The sequence below is a fragment of the Leuciscus leuciscus genome (assembly GCF_965113295.1).
Source record: "Leuciscus leuciscus genome assembly, chromosome: 9".
Lineage (NCBI taxonomy): Eukaryota > Metazoa > Chordata > Actinopteri > Cypriniformes > Leuciscidae > Leuciscus > Leuciscus leuciscus.
The window spans coordinates 14,578,482-14,598,724 of NC_138733.1; the positions used below are offsets into that span (position 1 = coordinate 14,578,482).

Consider the following 20,243-nt stretch of genomic DNA (forward strand, 5'->3'; position numbering starts at 1 on the left):
GCACAATGAGCCCACATTTAGCACATTTTCCAAATAAATAGATCTTGCTGATCTAAACTGATTAGTTGATTTTTCAGTGAAATGGTTACTCTCTCCAAAACATATCAGTATTGATCAGAATTTTCTGCAAACAGTATATTTTTATATTTTGCTCTTCCATTTTTTGAGGGGTTTATTTCTAAGTTCTTCACAATGTATTTTGGGATTGGTTTGACCATAAAGGATATCTCAGAAGATAATAATTTTTCTACCTTTAACCTGAGATAGACTTTACATCCAAAAAGGCTGTGATGCACAAAAACAGCAACTTAGGTAGGCAGAAGATTTGAGACATAGTCAAACTTAAGGCAAGCAGGTTCAGATCAAATAGCCTTGTGCAACACTTTATATGACGCTAGTTGTCAAAGTCCAGAGTTCAAGGAAGATAACAGCCTCTTCACCAAGATCATATACCTGCCTCCTGTCTGCTGCCTTCTGGCTATTGATCCCTCTAGCTTTGCTCATAGATGGATGACCAGCCATTATACTGCACTTCATCACACTGACATACACAGACACTGTGCGGATCACTGATGCGCAAAAGATGCTGTCAAATGGACAGCTGATTTGATCATTCTCCTCCTTTTGGAGATTTTTTTCTGTTGTTCTCGATCACTTTTTCTCCTTCAATCAACTAATACTGTATGTTATGGTCTCTGTTAAAAGAGTTATACCATAAAGAGGGCAATTTATAATGCTACAAATATAGGCCTATATTTTTTGTGCCCAAAACAGTCATAAAGCCATTCAAATAAATGTATCGTAACTGAAATATTAACAAGACAGAATAATGATATAACGATTTGATGTTTAACAACAAATTTTGATGTTTGGGCTGAAAGTGTAAAGTAGTTTTAAGACAGACAGGAAGAAGGAACGATGACGATAGAAAGACCAATACAAAATTGTTAGCATGTTTCAGCACATACCATGTTTTAGCATTGTGCTAACTTGTTTCTAACATGTTTTGGCATGTTGATAATACATTGCTAGGCATTACTAGAATGTTTGAACACATTTTGACATGTTTTAACATAACCCGTTCCTTGCATTTTTGGCATGATGCTATATGTTCTTAGCATGTTTCATTGCTAAAATGTTTTAACATGTTTCGAACATGATGTTTCTAGCATGCTTCTAGCATGTTTTAGCACATTGCTAATGTGCTGAGCTAACAAAAATATGTTCTAAATGTTTCCGAAACATAAGTTTTGATTATTATTTATAATATACGGAATTCCCGATTGCATAGATTCCTATTAAACGACTAGATTTCACCTGTGATTCGCAGAACAGCGCTTAATGTGGCCGTACATTTATAGGGCCCTATCTTATACCCGGCGCAATACAGTGCCAAGCGCGACCCAAGTGTTTTTTGCTAGTTTCAGTCCGACGCAGGTATCATTTTCACTCATGCACCACGTTGTTTAAATAGCAAATGCATTTGCGCCCATTTGTGCGCCCATTTGTGCGCCCATGGGCGTGCTGGTCTGAAAACGAGGTGTGTTCTGGCGCATTGTTGGCGCGTAGCTATTTTGAGGCAACAGAAATAAGACTGTGCCATTGACCAACTGAAACCTGGTCTAAAGTCAATGGCGCAATATTGTTTTTTGTTATTTAATGAGTGCGTTAGTAATGTGTGCCTATAGGCGGGTCCACAACGCACGTACACTCTGCTTATTAAACACACAGGGACGCACAGCAGCACACAAACATGCCAAATATTTTAAATAAAAGGATTAAAATGTAAAAGATTATTATTGTGTACATAAAGATATGGTGGAATCCGGCTTGTCCCGTAGATGGTCTGCTTGCGCACTTTTACCTTGTGCACGAGCAGATCCATTTGCGCTCTGGAGACGGCTTCGGTCTTTCCACTATCAAATTCCGTCAAATAAATAGCGAATCTGCCATGGCGCGAGCGCAACTGGCATTTAAAGCTATGGTCTACGATTTCAAAGATTGTTCATTATTAATAACCTCGTTTAGATGCTGGTTATGGTTCTACAGTAAAATCCTAACAATTATGAAGAGAAAAAAATATGAAAAAAATCCATTCACTCCTGCAGAGAAGTTGACCAATACAGCTGGTGTACAGCTGCAGAGAAGTTGACCAATGTAAGCTGTCCGGCCGGACAGCTTACATTGGTCAACTGCTCTCATCCAATCCCCCGCTCCACTTGAAACTCCACCTGGCGCTCGCGTCTCCACCCCACCGCACCCCACCCCGCCCCCCTCCTGCGACATGAAATTTCGCGGGCAAGCAGCTGACAGTCTATGGTAGCTAGCAAAGTAGCATCAGCTCAGCAATGGAGAAAAAACAAACCGACAGCAGCAAGCGGCCCCTGCTTGTCCCTACAGTCAAGGTTGGAAGAAAGAGAAAGTCTGTAGAGGAAAGAGCAGAGATAAAAAAAAAAAATGTGAAGAACGCGGACTCAAAGTAGAATCAATATAGGGTCCACCATTGACCGTTGGAGGAAGCTTCAGGGAGATTTGGGACTGAAAACCAACGCTGACACGGCTGACTTTTTGTTGAGCAGGTAAGCATTTATTTATACTTTATACGAATCCGACATCGCACATGGTAAATCTCTGTTCCGATGTTTACTACCGGTGATCACAGCTTGACTGAGTGACGTTGTTCAGGTCGTTTCCCGGTGGGAGGGATCAGGTAGCACAGAGGGGAGGGGTGTGTGTGTGGAGGGGCGGGATGAGTTTTTTAAAACTAACCAAACCGTCTCAGGCTTTCTCGACCGATTTTCAACATCGTAGACTACAGCTTTAAAGGGAATGGGAGATGAGACTCTGATTGGTTTAACGCACATAAATCCCAAAACACACCCATTACTCATTATGAGAATAGGGACAACCCTTTAAGACCATGCGCCTGGCGGGCCGACCCTTTTTTTCCCGTTGTTAATCTAGCAAAAGTGGATTCGGACACGACCTAAGTGAACTTGCGCCCTGCGCTTTAGACCATGCACTTAGATCGTTAAAATAGGGCCCATAATGTTTAAAAAATTTTGCTTTGCATTGTTAGCATGTTGTTAAGGCACATATTTCCCACCAAATAAATTATTAGGCCTGCTATTATAGTATTAGCGCAGAAAACATTAAAAATGAGAAACAATAGTCAACTTTAGCACATATGGCAAGGAAGTGTTTGCAAACATTCTATCCTGAAAAAGAGCAGAAGACAGTGGAAAGCAAGAACATGTCTGTTCCTCTGCAATCCGGCAAATCGTTTTATTGCCTTTCATCACTCTGTTACAGAAAACAGTGAATGACTTAACAGCTCAGTGGTTTTGATAATTAATCTAACCAAAGCAATTGTAGAACAAGTGCTGAACAAGACTTCTCACTGCTGTGGATAGCACACCTTCAGCAGTGTGGATCCACTTGCAACCGCTTACATTTACACCTCAACAAAACTCTGCCCACCCAGTCATAGTGAGGAAACAGAATAGATATTATTCCAAACACCACAAGACGCAATTATAAATATAATTAAGGGGAAGTCCGCCAAAATGTGCTATTCCGGCTCTGCATATTTACTTTTATTCATTTAGCAGACTTACGAAGAATACCAATGTTGAACCTCTGGGAAAGAAATGATGACTAAATCAGCGGATTACTTGTGTGTGTCCATCATATGACTTGATGTGTCTAATCTACAAACTGGTTTAATTAAACGCTAACCTTCATCCCTACAGTCTCCATTCCATTTCATCATTTTCACTGCCATTGTGTTTGGATAAATTCCTCAACTTAATTATTAAAACCTACAATGTTTCATTCAGTCGCTGTGGAATTTAATTAAAACCCAATCTCATTTTAGGAATACCTGAACCCCACCTCCCTCCCTCTCTATCTCTCTGATTTGTTGAACAGTAAATGTTCGGTGGCCCATGTTATTTATTGCCTTTGTCTGTCGACAGTTGTGCCTTAGCTGTCCTTGGGGTGCTGCTATATGTTATTTATAGAGTGAATTGAGGCACCCTGTATATTCACTCTGATCTGTTTAGCGTAGGTGACATGCCATTCTGTGTGCCATGATGGCATTATCAACACCAAAGCAGAATGAGAAAGTTCATGGTCACTGTTGCGCCTGGACTCTGGGTGGATCTGTGGTGCATTAACTTAAAGCTTGTTTTCAAAGTTTATAAATAGTTCTGCATCCTTAAAGTACATTTATGATCTCATCTTTTGTATGTATGAATAGCAGTGTTGTTTTAGTATAATTCAGATACTATTATAGTTTTTATTACTATTTTAAATGATATTTTAGTTTTAATATTTTTTGTTTTTGTTTTAATTTTAGTTTAAGTTTTAGTAATTTTGTTGTGCATTTTTGTCAGTTTCATATACAGTATTTATGTCTAATGTCCATATATTTTTCAAATTTATTTTCAGTTTTAGTTTCATTTATTTTAGTACATCAAGGCCTGGTTTCACAGACATGGCTTAGATTAAGCCAGAATTAGGCCTTAATTCAATTATGACATTTAAGTAGCTTTTATAAAAGTGCCTTATAAAAACACATACTGTAACTGGGGGCATCTTGAGAAATAATGGCAGTGACATATTTTAAGATATGTCAGTGCAAGTTGTTTTCAGTTAAAACATGCATTTCAATCTGGGACTAGCCTTGTCTGAAACCGGGGGCAAGTTAAACTAAATGAAAATGAGAAATGTTGCCATGGAAACTACCTGAAATAAAATATGTTTATTTGTTTAGTATGGTCTCATTATCTTTATAGTTATCCTTCTTGAAGTGAACAGGCCTTTAGTGCGCCAACTGTTTTTTTTCCAATGCATTGACAACAAATTCTTCCAAATAGGCAGAATGCATGAATCGGCAGAATCAAATGGCAGCTCGATATATATCGATAGTCAACCGCACATGCGCGGAAGGCCGAGTTCGACACATGCGCAGTACAATTGTTTTGTTTTTATATTCTACCAGGCGTCTATCAGTGGATCCCTAATATATCCGCTGATAGACGGATCCGGATTCTCTGTTACTCTGGCCAAAGAGGTTGAGTTTTATACGCTCAGAGGAACAACACCTTCCGTGGAAACTAAGTTCTTACACTGCATATACACATCCTTGCCTCTGACTCTTCCAGCACACCCACTCCCACTCTTGCACATATATCCAAGAACACTATGATTCACAGAATACAATGATTATGAATACAAATAAAGAATGATAATATTAAATAATAACATTTTAGTCTTCAGCTCCTGCGCTCAGTACCAATTTGGTACAGAAGTTGGTACCTATGACAACACTAAAATCAAGTTCTGAACAAACGCTCGTCTAGTTTGCCTATTTTTCTTTATTAGCTGTGAATAATGGCGTGGCGCGTTATACACTCACAAGGCGGCTGTAGCAGAAAAGCAGAGTCTGACAATCACACGAGCGAAAACGTGCAAAAATATTTGCGTGCTATCAAGGTACGAAATGCAGGGAGTTTAATATATCTTCATGAACATATATGCTCATTTGTACTTGTAAATATAAATACACATTTCTATATTACATACAAGGCCCACTGAAGTGCATTGAAATGCGCAGCATTAGTCAATGTGTTGACGAAAACAAGGCGGGGCATATTGTACAGCTCCTCCCCTTCATATAATAGCCAATAGCGTTTAGTTTGTATCACAACTCGGCCTGGGCCGTTGAGCTCAGTAAAGCTGCAGTTTCCTCCTAATCTCGCTTTAAAATATAGCATTCTTTGCAGAATTCAAATGGGTCCGATACGTTTTCTGTGGTGACACTAAATTGAAACCAGACTTCATTCACCCGATTGAAAGCATATTTACATTGTCTGAATAATTCACTATCCCCTATATATTGCACTATGTGCCATTCACCATGTATAAAATAGTAAATAGGACTGATGGGAATGTGAAGGGATTATTTTGGATTATATTCACTGTTTACACTTTTTGCCTTCTGACAGGGTGAGTTGGGTGGCAACAGACGGAGAAGAAAGACCTTGCTGCTCTCTGACGGTGGAACAGATGTCCCATTGAGACCAACATGTACTGCTGTGCCAGACAAGAACGATACAAACTCACACATTCTTCTCTTCCAAATAGACTCAGGTATTACAGAAAACAGTGTCTTTTGAGTGAATGTTTGTTTGATATGTAGACAATGACAAAGCACTGACTAACAAGTAATCATGCGGCCAAAAGGAGATGCTGTTTATACGCTTGATATGCATTATACTTCAGCTGCCAACTTATGATTTAATTATCTAGGTTTTGTATCTTTCACAACTCAACTCAGAATTCCTCCTAAAATGTCAAAAAAAAAAATTTTGTTTGCAAATAAATAGAACTGAAATGGATTTTAATTAATTTAAGTGTAGTTTTAATACAGTAATACCTGCCACCTGATTAATAGTCCCTCCTAATACCGTAGTTGCAAAGCTGAACATCAGTGAATAATTCATCTTCTCAACTCAAGACCTTTTTTTTTTTTGCTGAGTGAACTGTTTCAGGATGAGTTCACTTTTACCTCTGGGTAAGGTCAGCATGTGGGGGACACTCTGATTTGTCTTTTATTTTTGCCTTTTATCCCAGGTCTTTAAACAGTCTGAAATTCTGATAGGTGGCTTTCGTCCATCCACATCCAGCTAAAAGTGCTCCACATTCCTCAAAGCCATTACATCCTCTTTCTCTTTAGATATCCTCCTTACTTACTCTTAACACTGCCATTTTATCCCTTTCTTCATATCCAGCCATTTCTCTTTCACTTCATGGTTTTCTTCACAGCAAAAAAAATAAACATAAAATCCTGTTAAAGTTTTGGTAAAAAAATATATTGTATATTTCATATTTTACCTATTAACATTTAATACAATGTTAATATGATTTTAATGATGTATTAGTACATTTTGAAATTAAAATGAACTAAGATTAATAAATACTTTAGAAGTATTGTTCATTCTTAGTTCACATTAACTAAAGTAGTTAGCCAGACAGCAACATAGTGTCGGCCCAGATCCGGCCCACATCTGGTACACGTGGATTCCGCACGGCCCAAATGTGGGCCAGATCTGGGCCGACACTAGGTTGCTGTCTGGTACTAATGTTAGCTAATTAGTTAGTTAGTTAGTAAACCTTTTTGATGTATAATTACATTCACTTAATAGGTTTTTATGCAGTTTTGCATTCTTGCATTCATCTTCTCTTAAATGACTAAATTAATTGTATACTGCAGCAGACAATATAATCACCATTGCTGCTGGTCTTTCTTCCTCACTCATTCTCCAACCCTCCATCTTCTCTCTGTACCTCCATTCACCCCATCTCCTTCCATTGGCCCTAATTTCCCATGAGAGACTCTGAGAGCAGGTACAGGATAAGCGGGAGGGGCTCTGGCTTACAGTAATGCTTTCTCACTTAATGTACAGACTACGGTATTGTGCTGAGATGGGGAGGGCATCATTCTGATCATTTTACCACAAGCCACTTTGTCAAGTGGTTTCCGTTTTTATTGATGGATGACCTGCAAGCAGATGATCCAGGTTGTTTAGTGTTTCTTATGGATGGGCAGTCAGTTAGTCATAGATTCCCACAGGAAAGAAAAATGACAAATCAGATGTCTTTATGGACATATTGTAGAATCTTATTCAGCTTCAACCTCCCAGATTGTTTTTCTGTGAAGACCACCTCAGTAATCTCACGTGTCTCCTCTAGAGTTTTAGTGTCTCATTGGCTCAAACTGTGCTCAGATTTGCCAAATGGCAAAGTTTGAAATCATAAGTCAGGGATTTCAATAAGAAATTATACATTTATCATTAGAGGTCTTCATCATCTTCATCTTCGGCTATCTGAGCTGCTCAGTTTGTTTGTGCCATTGCATGATCCTCACTGGACTCTGGAACATTATATAGATCTTGTATTGCATCCGAGTGGCTCTGATTTTACTGTGGGTGTTGTGGAGGATGAAAGTGACATTCATGCTGTACCCACCACGCCAGAGTCTCCAGCCGCCATGGATGCTGCAACTCAAGCTACTGAAGTGGTCCCTAGTGTTTTGAGACTGGCTTCCAGTTTGGCGGACCAACCGCTGATGTCCGTGCGAGCGGCTGGCATCCTGGTGGTCCCATCCATTTAAAGTCCGGCATTTCCAGAGTTTATACCACCGTTGTTTGCTCTGCCAGTGATAGCATCTGCCATCATGTGTGTTTGGGCCGCACACTGCTCTCTAGCTTGTCTTGAGGCGGTGGCATCCACTCCTGAATACCCAGAACACTCAGTCTGCCCTGACACAACCACGGAGGTCGATCCCGGACACACAGTCTGCCCTGACACGACCACGAAGGTCGTTCCCGGACACTCAGTCTGCCCTGACACAACCACAGAGGTCGTTCCCGGACGCTCAGTCTGCCCTGACACAACCACGGAGGTATTCCCGGACACTCAGTCTGCCTTGACACAACCACGGAGGTCGTTCCCGGACACACAGTCTGCCCTGACACAACCACGGAGGTCGTTCCCGGACACTCAGTCTGCCCTGACACGACCACGGAGGTCGTCTATGGACTCTCAGTCTGTCCTGTCACGACCACAGAGGTCGCCTATGAACTCCCTGCCTGTATCGTCTCGGCCAGAAAGGTCATTCTAAGTTCCAGGGTATCTGTCAAGGAGACTGTGATTGAAGACTCAATTTGTCATATCCTGCCTTTTTTGACACAGCCCTAAAGGCCAACCCTAACCTTGCTGTGCTCTTTGTTCCAGTTCTTCCTGATCTGCTCTGGTGGTCTTCAGCTATGCCTTGGTGGTCTTCAGCCCTGCCTGTTCCACCATGGTGGTCCTCAGCTACGCCCTGGTGCTCTTCAGCTCCGCCGTGATGGTAACCAGCTCTGCCTGCTCCACCATAGTGGTCATCAGCTATGTTTTGGTGGGTTTAGCCCCGCCAGCTCTGCCGTGGAGGTCATCAGCCCTGTCTAGTCTGCTGTGGTGGTCTTCTGCTCTGCTGTGGGGATCTTCAGTCCCGTCTGCTCTGCTGTGGTGGTCTTCTGCTCCGCCGTGGGGATCTTCAGTCCCTTCAGCCCCACCCTGGTCACCTACTCTGCCTGCTTCGCCATGGCCACCTGCTCCACCCTGGTCACCTGCTCTGCCTGCTCCGGCATGGCCACCTGCTCTGCCTGCTCCGCCATGGCCACCTACTCTGCCTGTTCCACCCTGGTCACCTACTCTGCCTGCTCCACCCTGGTCACCTACTCTGCATGCTCCACCCTGGTCACCTGCTCTGCCTGCTTCGCCATGGCAACCTAATCTGCCTGTTCTGGCATGGCCACCTACTCTGCCTGTTCCACCCTGGTCACCTACTCTGCCTGCTCCACCCTGGTCACCTACTCTGCATGCTCCACCCTGGTCACCTACTCTGCATGCTCCACCCTGGTCACCTACTCTGCATGCTCCACCCTGGTCACCTACTCTGCATGCTCCACCCTGGTCACCTACTCTGCATGCTCCACCCTGGTCACCTACTCTGCCTGTTCCACCCTGGTCACCTGCTCTGCCTGGTCCGGCATGGCCACCTACTCTGCCTGTTCCACCCTGGTCACCTGCTCTGCCTGCTCCACCCTGGTCACCTGCTCTGCCTGCTTCGCCATGGTCACCTACTCTGCCTGTTCCGGCATGGCCACCTACTCTGCATGCTCCACCCTGGTCACCTGCTCTGCCTGCTCCGGCATGGCCACCTACTCTGCCTGTTCCACCCTGGCCACCTGCTCTGCATGCTCCACCATAGTCACCTGCTCTGCCTGCTCCGGCATGGCCACCTACTCTGCCTGTTCCACCCTGGTCACCTGCTTTGCCTGCTTCGCCATGGTCACCTGCTCTGCCTGCTCCGGCATGGCCACCTGCTCTGCCTGTTCCACCCTGGTCACCTGCTCTGCATGCTCCACCCTGGTCACCTGCTCTGCCTGTTCCACCCTGATCACCTGCTCTGCCTGCTCCACCCTGGTCACCTGCTCTGCCTGCTCCACCCTGGTCACCTGCTCTGCCTGCTCCACCCTGGTCACCTGCTCTGCCTGCTCCGGCATGGCCACCTGCTCTGCCTGTTCCACCCTGGTCACCTGCTCCACCTGCTCCACCCTGGTCACCTGCTCCACCCTGGTCACCTGCTCCGCCTGCTCCACCCTGGTCACCTGCTTCGCCTGCTCCACCTTGGTCACCTGCTCTGCCTGCTCCACCCTGGTCACCTGCTCCGCCTGCTCCACCCTGGTCACCTACTCTGCCTGTTCCACCCTGGTCACCTACTCTGCCTGCCAAACACAATCCCTAATTTGGATTGTTTGACCGTGTGTTTGACCCTGTGCTGGATTAAGATTCTGGAATGTCCCAATAAAGCTGCATTTGGACCTTCAACCCAAGTCTTGGAGTAGTATGTAACGATAAATAATCCAAAAATTACATTGGTCTAGACTATATTATCATAGTGTAAAATTGTGAATTGAGAATAAGCAATTATTTTCCTTTAGTAAATAAAATAAATAAATGGTTGATAAAAATGACCCAAAAGGCTATTTAAAGGCCAAAATTGTTTAGATTCTACAGTTAAGATGAAATAAAACAAAAACAATACAACCAAATTAGCCAGTTTAAAACAAAAAACCTAAATTATATTATTCTGTCATAGATCTGATTCACATAATAACTTCCCTTTAAATCTACACCCACCTTTCTACTGACTATCACCCTAGAGAACAAAACTAATTTAAGCAAACAATCCCCCTTTCTCCCATTACTCTGACCTTCATAAGAATCTTTTTCTTTCCCGTATTCAGGCCATCAGTTTTCAGTCAACTGTCATATCTCATTATCTCTATCCCAGACAAGCCATTCCCTTGACTATAAGTTAAAGTTCCTCATTGCAAGATAATAGCGAATAATGTAACAGTTGCGGATTTGAGCAATTGTGATTCTATAAAGTTAATTTAAAATGAATATTTGTTTACAGTACAGCACATATGTGTGCTGTTAATTTATTTGGTCAATGAGATGCTAAAAAGATAATCAAATGTTTTAAAATCAGTCATAAGATGCCACACAATAATTTATTATATGACGGTAATGAAGTTGTGTAGATCCTAAAAACAGAAATGAAATAAATACAAATCAACTATATTATGAATGAAACATTTGGGAGCATATGAAACAACTGAGATGAAATGAGAGACAAGGTACACCAGAATCTTTTCTGGAAATATTACTGGATATTTTTGTGCAATTTTAACAAGAAATAATTTATTAAGATTCATTTATTTTCCATTTTTACCATATACATATTTTAATCACCACTTAAGAATTGTTTTTGTTTTCCTTTTTCATATACAGCATACACACAATTGCATATACATGTCTGTTTGTTTATATATGTGACTTTATGTCCATTTATACTTTAGCTTTTTGAAAGTCCACAGTTAAGTGTACATTTTCGTTTTATTTGTATATATATATATATATATATATATATATATATATATATATGAAGAGTTCAGATGCAAAAGCCTCTAAATGCCATCTGAAATTTTCTTATAGAATGATCATTTTTATCAAGCTTGTATATTTAAATTCAATAATTTCACTCAAATGGCCATGAAGATTACCTATTAATTGCCATTTAAGTGAAATTACTGAACTTAAATATACAAGCTTGATAAAAATTATCATTCTATAAGAAAATTTCAGATGGCATTTAGAGGCTTTTGCATCTGAACTCTTCATATATACAGTATATAAAAGAGAGGAGTTGAGATTTATATATATATATATATATATATATATATATATATATATATATATATATATATATATGGGAGATAATCAATACCTATAATGTACACCACAAACACTAATCTGTACTGGAATGAGGTTCATATTTCTACTTAATAGGACACATGGAGTAGATGGAGAAAAAAGAGAGGAGTTGAGTGAAAGAAATTGAAGAGAGTGCTGGATAACAATGACTGCTCTCTGTAACAGAACTCCACGTCTTGCTCAGAACATCCTATGACATCAGCATATCATGCACAAACGTTAGAGCCGACAGCTCTTACTGTTAGATTAAACCAAAGACCCTTTAAGGCCTGGGTCATTCTCAATGCAGCCTCAACAAATAGGATGTTTGATTGTTTAAATTGAAAGACAAACCTTTTACACAGCATATTTAGCATTGCAAGGATGGCAAGATTTAGATGGTTACCTTTGGCTTTTAGCCCCTGCCAGTAGATGCTTTTACTACATCATCATCAAAACAATAATGGCCATTCAAATGTAATTATTTTGATTGGATGTTGCAATTACTTGATGTTGTGCACCATTTGTGAGACACTCAGCCATTGTTTACCAATTGTCTCACAAATTTGTTTTTTTATGGAATTGAGCCAGGAATGGAAATGCTAAGTGATATACTTTATTTCAATACAGCCAAAAACCTAATAAAGCCGTTTTCATTTACATATTGTTTCTGTTTCTGGAACAAGTGTGAAACAGTGACTGAAATGCAATCCATTAAGACAACATGCTAATCGGCAGTTACTTCCAATCTACATTTCTGCATCCTAATTTTTTTTATCACAGCTAAAATCCTGACAAAATCATCATACACAATCATCTATTCTATTGAAAATTGCTAAGGTATGTCCAAAAACTTGCCATTGGTCGCTTCTGGTTTGTTTTTTGTTGTTGTTTTTTTTGTTGAAAAAAGTTGCTAAAGAGGTATGACAAGTCACTAAATGTAGCATCAAAGTCCCTAAGTGGGCGTTACTGACAGCAACCCTTACAAAAATGAGTATACTTCAAGTTCATTTTACTTGAGAGTTCAAGTATATTTTAAATATACTTTATTTACTCAATTCAATCAAATTCACATTTATTTGTATAGCGCTTTTTCACAATAAACATCATTTCAAAGCAGCTTTACAGAAAATGCATGTGTCTACATTACCATTTAGAGTGATCTGTTATCAGAAGGGACATTGTCCAAGTTATGTATTTCAGAAATGTACATATATATCATGCAGTTAACAATATATTAATTTAACAGTGTATTAATTAAGGGCATAAGTAAGTATACTAATATCAATATTCTAGTAGTATACTTGTAAGTGTACTGATTCAATACTACTTGGGACTAAATTAGCCCACTTTTTAGTGTATAAAAGTATACTTTAAGTGTAACAGCAGTAAACTTGTAAACTAATTTACAACTAGGTTTTTTCGTTTGTACTGCAACTATACTACTACAAGTGAACTTATATGTATACTGATAGTTTTACTAGTCAAATACTTGTAGTAATTTTTTTGTTTCTGAAAGTACACTTTGAAGTATACTCTCAGTAAACTATAGTTTAGTAGTTTTATACTGCAACTTGTCTGTGTTCTTAAAGTGAACATAACATCATAATTATAGTTTACTATTTAGCCTATATATTATTTTTGCACTTTAAATGTACTATATGTTCCTATTTAGGTATACATTTTTTAAACTTGAAATAAACCTTTAACTGTGCTTTAACGCTTTCCATTTTAAAAACATTTTATTGTAGCTTCATGCATAATTTTTTATCAACACTTAAATGTGGGTACATTTTATTTTAAAAAAGCAACATTTTAAACAGAAAGCTGAGAAAATCGCATTTTTGTCAAAGACTACGTCCGAAAAGGATTTTGAAGGAGGAAAAGAGGGGAAAGAGTCAAGTAGATTTGAAGTTGTGTACTGATATGTACTGAAATTCAGATACTTAGCTAACATATCTGTTTTCATTATAAATCCATATTTTCAAACAATGTAAGTTTATAAGTCAAGTCAAGTCAAGTAAAGTCACCTTCATTTATATAGCGCTTTTAACAATATAGTTTGTTTCAAAGCAGCTTTACAGAGATAATAGGAAATTACAGTATGAGATTGTTTTGGCTTTACAGCAGCTCTAGAATTAAGCTATTGTCCAGCTAAAGTTAGTTTTGATGGATTGATTCACTTCCGTTGCAAAGATCATTAGTTATTAACTTAGAGGCCGCTAACACGACACCGTTCTAACAGAAAACACTCAACGCATTCTGGCCCGCTCATCCGCACAAAACAGTGCCTGGTGGCTCGAGAACGCAAACCCTGAAATAGATTCCAAGGTGCAAGCCTTGAAATTTTTCGAAAAATAAAAACGGAAAAATAAAACACGTGCACATGCGCATCACGTGTTTAGTCTATATGTATGCGCGTAATATATATGTGCGCAGGCGTGTAGTCCTTTTTTACAAACCAACCCTCAACAAACTACTTGTCTGGCCTTAAAAATGTATAATAAAGAATTATTTATCACTTCCGTGTAGCCACGTGAACTGGAATTATCCCGACAACGTTTTATCTATACAGAGGTAAGAAAAAAAAAAAAAAAGACTAAAACTATGTGAAAACACTATTTAATAGGATACTCAATCAAAAGAGTAAACACAACTACGAGGCAAGAATACTTAGAATACTTAATTATACTTTTAAGTATACCTCAATCAAAAGATTGAGTACAAGTAGGCCAAATATACTTCTGTCAGTATGTCAAGTATACTTGAGTGCAATTTTAAGTAAATTTCTGAGAGGTACATAAAGAACATTTCTGAGAAGTACAAAAAATAGAATGAAAGTATACATTCTTATTTTTAGTTTAAAAGAAGAATACTAATAACACAAATACATTTTTTTTTTTTTTTCGTAAGGGAACCGCAAATAAATAAAGATATTCTCCCTGAAATCAGGTGAGTCCTACAGTCATTTAATAATGTTGCTAATTTTCAATGATGCTGATGAAATTTTGCCTCTTTTCAGGGGTTTGCATGTGAGCTCCTAATCACATTTGTAATGGACTAGTGACGGTAGAGGAGATAATGTTCTTCACACGCTCCGCATGCCATGATATTATACACATGTGCTCTTAGACTATTTATAGAGCCCAAGTCTTATCCATTCCTGCACAGGAGAAACTGTGTGTACTTTTTATTTAATTAGTAATATTAGTAAGTGCAGGAGCATGTCCATTTGGTGTTCTAATAAACTGTATTGGACAATTGTTTAAGACCAGAACTGATCTAAGAAGCATTTTCACCATTTCTTCCAGGCCTCAGAATATTCCTGTGTCACCTAAAAGTCTCGGCGCATAATCATTGTCACAGCTGAATCGTTTCCCCTGATAAGCAAGTAAAGCCTCTTCTTTCGCAGGCCTGATGGAGTATCAAAAAAAGTATTTAGTGTTAAATACTATGGTGTAGGTGTTTGTGGTAGTTAATAATAGTTGACCTTCTCTCCTTCACAATCCATTTTTTTCCCTACAGGCATGGAAGCAGACCGATCTGATGAACTCTGATAAAACATGAATGAGTGTTGTTCATATTGCAATTAACATTGCAGGCACACCAACAGAATAAAGTGTAATCAAACCATCAGCAGAACTGTGTCGTTTGTCAAAATGATGATTCGCCCCTAAGTGGTGCACCTTCTCATAACCTGACGGATGTGCCATGAACATATTCATCATACCTCCCCGAGTCCACCGGGAACTCTGCAGAGGATCACATTAACCATCCGAGTTCATACTATGAAGAAGAGAGTGAAAATGACCTAGTTTAATGGCCTCTGGTTCACCTTCACAAGCAGTAAAGGGAAAGGAGAGGGGGGCTTTCTTGGAAGAATCAGGCCCACCTGCTCAAACATAATTAATGTAATTCAGCTGCGAAATTCAGTGAGCTCAGCATATTGTTGTGCAGTGTGATTCAAGACTTGCACAGTGTAATACATCATAGACACTCCAAGCAGGAAGCCACATCCCACCAAAAAAAAAAAAAAAAAAGCGTATGCTTTTTACAGTGAGATCATCGGGTATTGATATAAAAGTCATTGCAGAAAAGAGAAAATATGAAGAATTTCTTTCAGTAAGAATGTAATCAAGATTTGGGGTACCAAATGTAAAAGTTCAAGAATCAGTCATTGAAAAACCCACATCGACTGAGGAGGGCGTATTCCCCCCAAACTTTACAGGGTTACGGCCCAGAGAACAACGGACATAGCTGAAAGGGCGATTGAAAAGAAATAGCAAAATCACCTCATTATTTTAGTAACTTAATGAGATGTATTTACTGCGCTGGAGGTGAAGACGTTTAAGAATGAACTTCGACAGACCAAAATGCACAAGTGGGACTGATGATCACATTCAATATCGACTGATTTAAGAGGTTTGATGCCAACTTGATTATGCCCTCTTGATATGTACCACATACCGACATGCTTTTACATGACATGTCTCTCCCTCTATCCCTCTCTTTGACCAGAGGTATGAGAGAGAACCTAGTCCTCCCAGACTGTAGCCCCTCGAGACATTGAAACCCGAGATCTTTTAGGAAATCAAGCTCCACAAACAGCAACAAGTAACCCGGCTTGTTTAAAAAGTCTAGAGTTGGGCAAGCCATGCAAAAACTGCAGCATTTTGGCAGCCGCCCCATTTGGAAAGCGTGGGAAGGTGGGCTTAAGAGTAAACGGCTAAAGAGGGGTACAAGGGTGGGATAGTAGGAAAAGACTACAAGAGACTTACCAATCAGAAGTGTGACGACCAGACCTGCGTGGACCACATCGCCGGATCCTGCACATCTGTGCAGGAAGGATCTACCTCGTTGCAACTCCATGTCAGACCGTCTGCCCTCTTGTGTCTGTCTGTCTGTCTGTCTGTCTGTCCCTGGTCGAGTCTTCCGCTGTGTGTCTTGTTTCAGGTTACTTTAGATCTGAGGGAGACCCAAAATCAATTCAGAAAGACTTTCAGCTGGGGAAGGCTTGCGGAGTACCTTCCTGTCCTAAATCTCCCTTTGCAGAATGTCCCGGTGAGGGAGAGAGAAAGAACTAGAGAGCGAGAAATACGAAGGCAGGACCTGATCCGTTGTTCTGATCTTCAGATCAGTGGCTCTCAGTTGCGGCAGTGTCTCGCTGACACACACACTCTCTCTCTCTCTCACTCAGCGTGGTTGTAGACGCAGGAAACGCTGCAATCATTCAGCAGCAGCTGCAGCGCAGAGCTCCACTTTCAGTCTGGGGAAGAGACTGTTGGTCTTACCCCTGAAGAGGAGCATATTGAAGGAGGGGTGAAGGGGGGGGTGGTGTGTGTCTGTAGCCGGCGCAGGAAAGAATAAGCCACTGCAGAGGTACGGGACGAGCAAGAGGGAGAGAGAGAAAGAGAGAGAGAGAGAGAGAGAGAGAGAGAGAGAGAAATAAGGGAGGGCGGGAGAGTGTATGAGGAGGGGATGCGTGTGTGTTGTGGGGGGGGGGGGGGGGGTTGTCTTTTAGACTAATCACATCTGTGGAGATCATAAAACCTTCAGTGTGTCCCGTTATAGCCAGTGCCTGTGAGCACATAGGACTCTTTCTTTCTGCCCCTTTCTGTTTTTATATCTGCGTACGCTATTATTATTCATTACTGCCGCCTTCTGAATTTCATCTCCCTTACTTTTCTGTCTGAGCTTGTTGCTTTGCCCACAATAATATTTTATTGCTCAGAGGTTGCTCTTTCAAATCTCAGGAGCAGGGTCAGAAATTAATCACGTTTCGGGGCAAAAATGCCACTAAAAGTGACACAAATTGTCCAGATATTTATAGGGGTAAAAAATGTCCCTGTAATGAATTACCTTTTATTTATCTGTTATATATATATATTGATATATTCCAGTTTTCAGTTTCAAGTTGTATTCAAGTTGTATTCTAAGCCTATCTAATAAAGAGAAGCAGGAGCGAACAAAGGTCTCCATTTAATCTCATTGACATCTAGGAAAAACAATTAAGGAATTACAAAGATTCCCTTAGTGATTTTTCCTCCCTTCTATGGATGTCTACCTCTTTCAGTCTGTTTCTCTCTTTGGAGCTTTGCCAGGTCTGAAGTAAAACCAACCACAAACCAAACCACCCTACAATGCAGGACTGGATCAATGATTAAAGTTCCAGGAAGAGAAGCTAAATCGAACACTGCCTAGCTTTACTGAAATACTAAATATGAAGTAATGGACACTTGAGAGTCCTGTAGTATCCCAGCTGCGCTCATTCAGGATATTAAATATATTATGTGTGCATAATTTATGATGCCGTTTTAATCTCTGTTGTAATGCATCTAAACAGTTTTGTTTTCCATAGTGGCTATTTTAGGCTTGTTAACACTTGATTGGCTGTTTATGCAGATCTTCCCTCTACGACATTTATATCCTGGTCCCCATAATAATAATTTAGATTCATTAAATAAAATTCATAAATAAAATAACATTATAAAACAACATGTAAAATAACACTTTATTTGCTTAGGTCAATGGCTATTGTTTATTTTAGCTAACAAATTATGATTAGCAAGACCCCTTTTAAAGCATATCACAAGCTACATACTAGATATTCCTAGCTTGAGAAAATGTCGAGCTAAGCATTCTGTAGCCTCAGCTTTATACAACACACCCACAGACCGCAGTATTTTCATTGACCCTCTCATGCATATTGCACACAAACATGTCAGAAGCTGGCTAAAATCACTAGCTCTGATTGGCTGAATGCTACGCAAATTCTCCAGGGTGCACATCGTGTTTTAAACATACTTTAAAGTTTGTAAGGTTGGTGCCATTAAATCTTTGAGAGATAGATGCATGAGGCACTAATTAGATATCCATGAGCAAAACTGTATATTCTGTATTGAGTGAAATTTTAAGTACTTATTAAATTAGTGCAGACAGATTTTTTGATCTCTGGTGTTTCTTTCTTGTTTTATTAGCCATTATTGTATCGTTAATCGTTGCTTTGCATGTCATCCACATGTCTTCCAATCTGAATGGTTGGTTCTTGTCCACAACGTCATTTGCAAAGTGGAGCAAAGTTTATTCCGATAAAAGGTCTGGCTCTGAGTCTAAGCAATCTGAAATGCACTATCCCATAGATTATTTGATTATCTGGGTCTCATCCCCCCAGAATTGTAACAATTGGATTGAACGCCAGATGAGCCAGCAGTGCAGCTGTAAAAATGGAAAGCTTAATACATGAAGAAGTGGACTGGGGCCCTTGTGGTCAGAGTTTTATGGACTATGACACTTGACTAGTCAATTGCTTTGGTTGTTCAAGGCATATGTGGTTTGGACTTGTGGTCTAAAAGGGAAACAACATCAGTAATGACTCACTAGTAAGGCATAGGACAGCCTCAAATTGTATTTATTTTATTCCATTAGTTCATCATATCAAGCAGTGGTCTGCAAATGTTAGAGACGCTACGAGGTACTCAAATTTTGACTTTATTTTTACCAATATATATAATTTTCTTTTTTCTTTTTTAAACCTAACAAACTAAATGTTTTTTTTTAAGTGTGCTTCTGCTATTTTACTTTACTATTTTACTATTATCTGTTAAATATTAACATATAAACTATTTAATAAACTATTAAAGTTACCAAAAACACAGCAACAAACAGGATATTAACCTGGCCACAGTAATCCAAAATGGCAAAAATGGAAAGACAGTCACGTCTCACAAACTAGGAGTTTCCCCCTTCTTTCCCCCTTACAATATGCAGGTATTTTTGCTGTTTTTTCCATTTTGGATATCTAATAGAATGACGGTAGGTCATCCAGGCATGTCTCGCCTACCGCTGCACATTTTACCTACTGCTTTTTGCATAGGTAAGAGTACATATTCTGAGTGTGCATATGGGGTTGGTTTATAATAATATATGGAAAAGATAATTTTTTTTATATTTTAATACATTTTAGTGTTTATTTTATTTTATTTGATGACTGTGACTGGGAATCTTTAGGTTTGATCGGGAACATTTGCGGAAGAACAACGTTGTTGCTCGATGCAGATGTGATACCAAAAAATGAGACAGCAGCTGTTTCACATCTGATCTAAACAGAGATGTTTACACACACATACATATATCTGACTGAAAGAATATCATCCTGTGTGGGCCGTTGTGATTTATAGGAGAGCACTCAATATCAACCCCCTGTGGTCGGACACACACACACGCACACACACACACACACACACACACACACACACACACACACACACACACACACACACACACACACACACACACACACACACACACACACACACACACACACACACACACACACACACACACACAAACACATACTTATAGGACAATGTGAC

General features: G+C 39.9%; 1 protein-coding gene across 2 annotated transcripts in view; it reads right to left on the minus strand.

Moving 5' to 3' along the window:
* scn4ba (sodium channel, voltage-gated, type IV, beta a) overlaps positions 1-17,241 on the minus strand; it is a 34,027-nt gene extending 16,786 nt beyond the window's left edge. Inside the window, exon 1 of one of the 2 annotated variants that reach the window (XM_082181250.1) lies at positions 16,650-17,241. In XM_082181250.1, the coding sequence (XP_082037376.1) occupies positions 16,650-16,740 (91 nt within the window). In that variant the 5' untranslated portion in view covers positions 16,741-17,241. The remainder of the gene's footprint in view (positions 1-16,649) is intronic. The other variant, XM_082181249.1, reaches the window with a different exon arrangement.
* Positions 17,242-20,243: the final 3,002 nt, after the last annotated feature.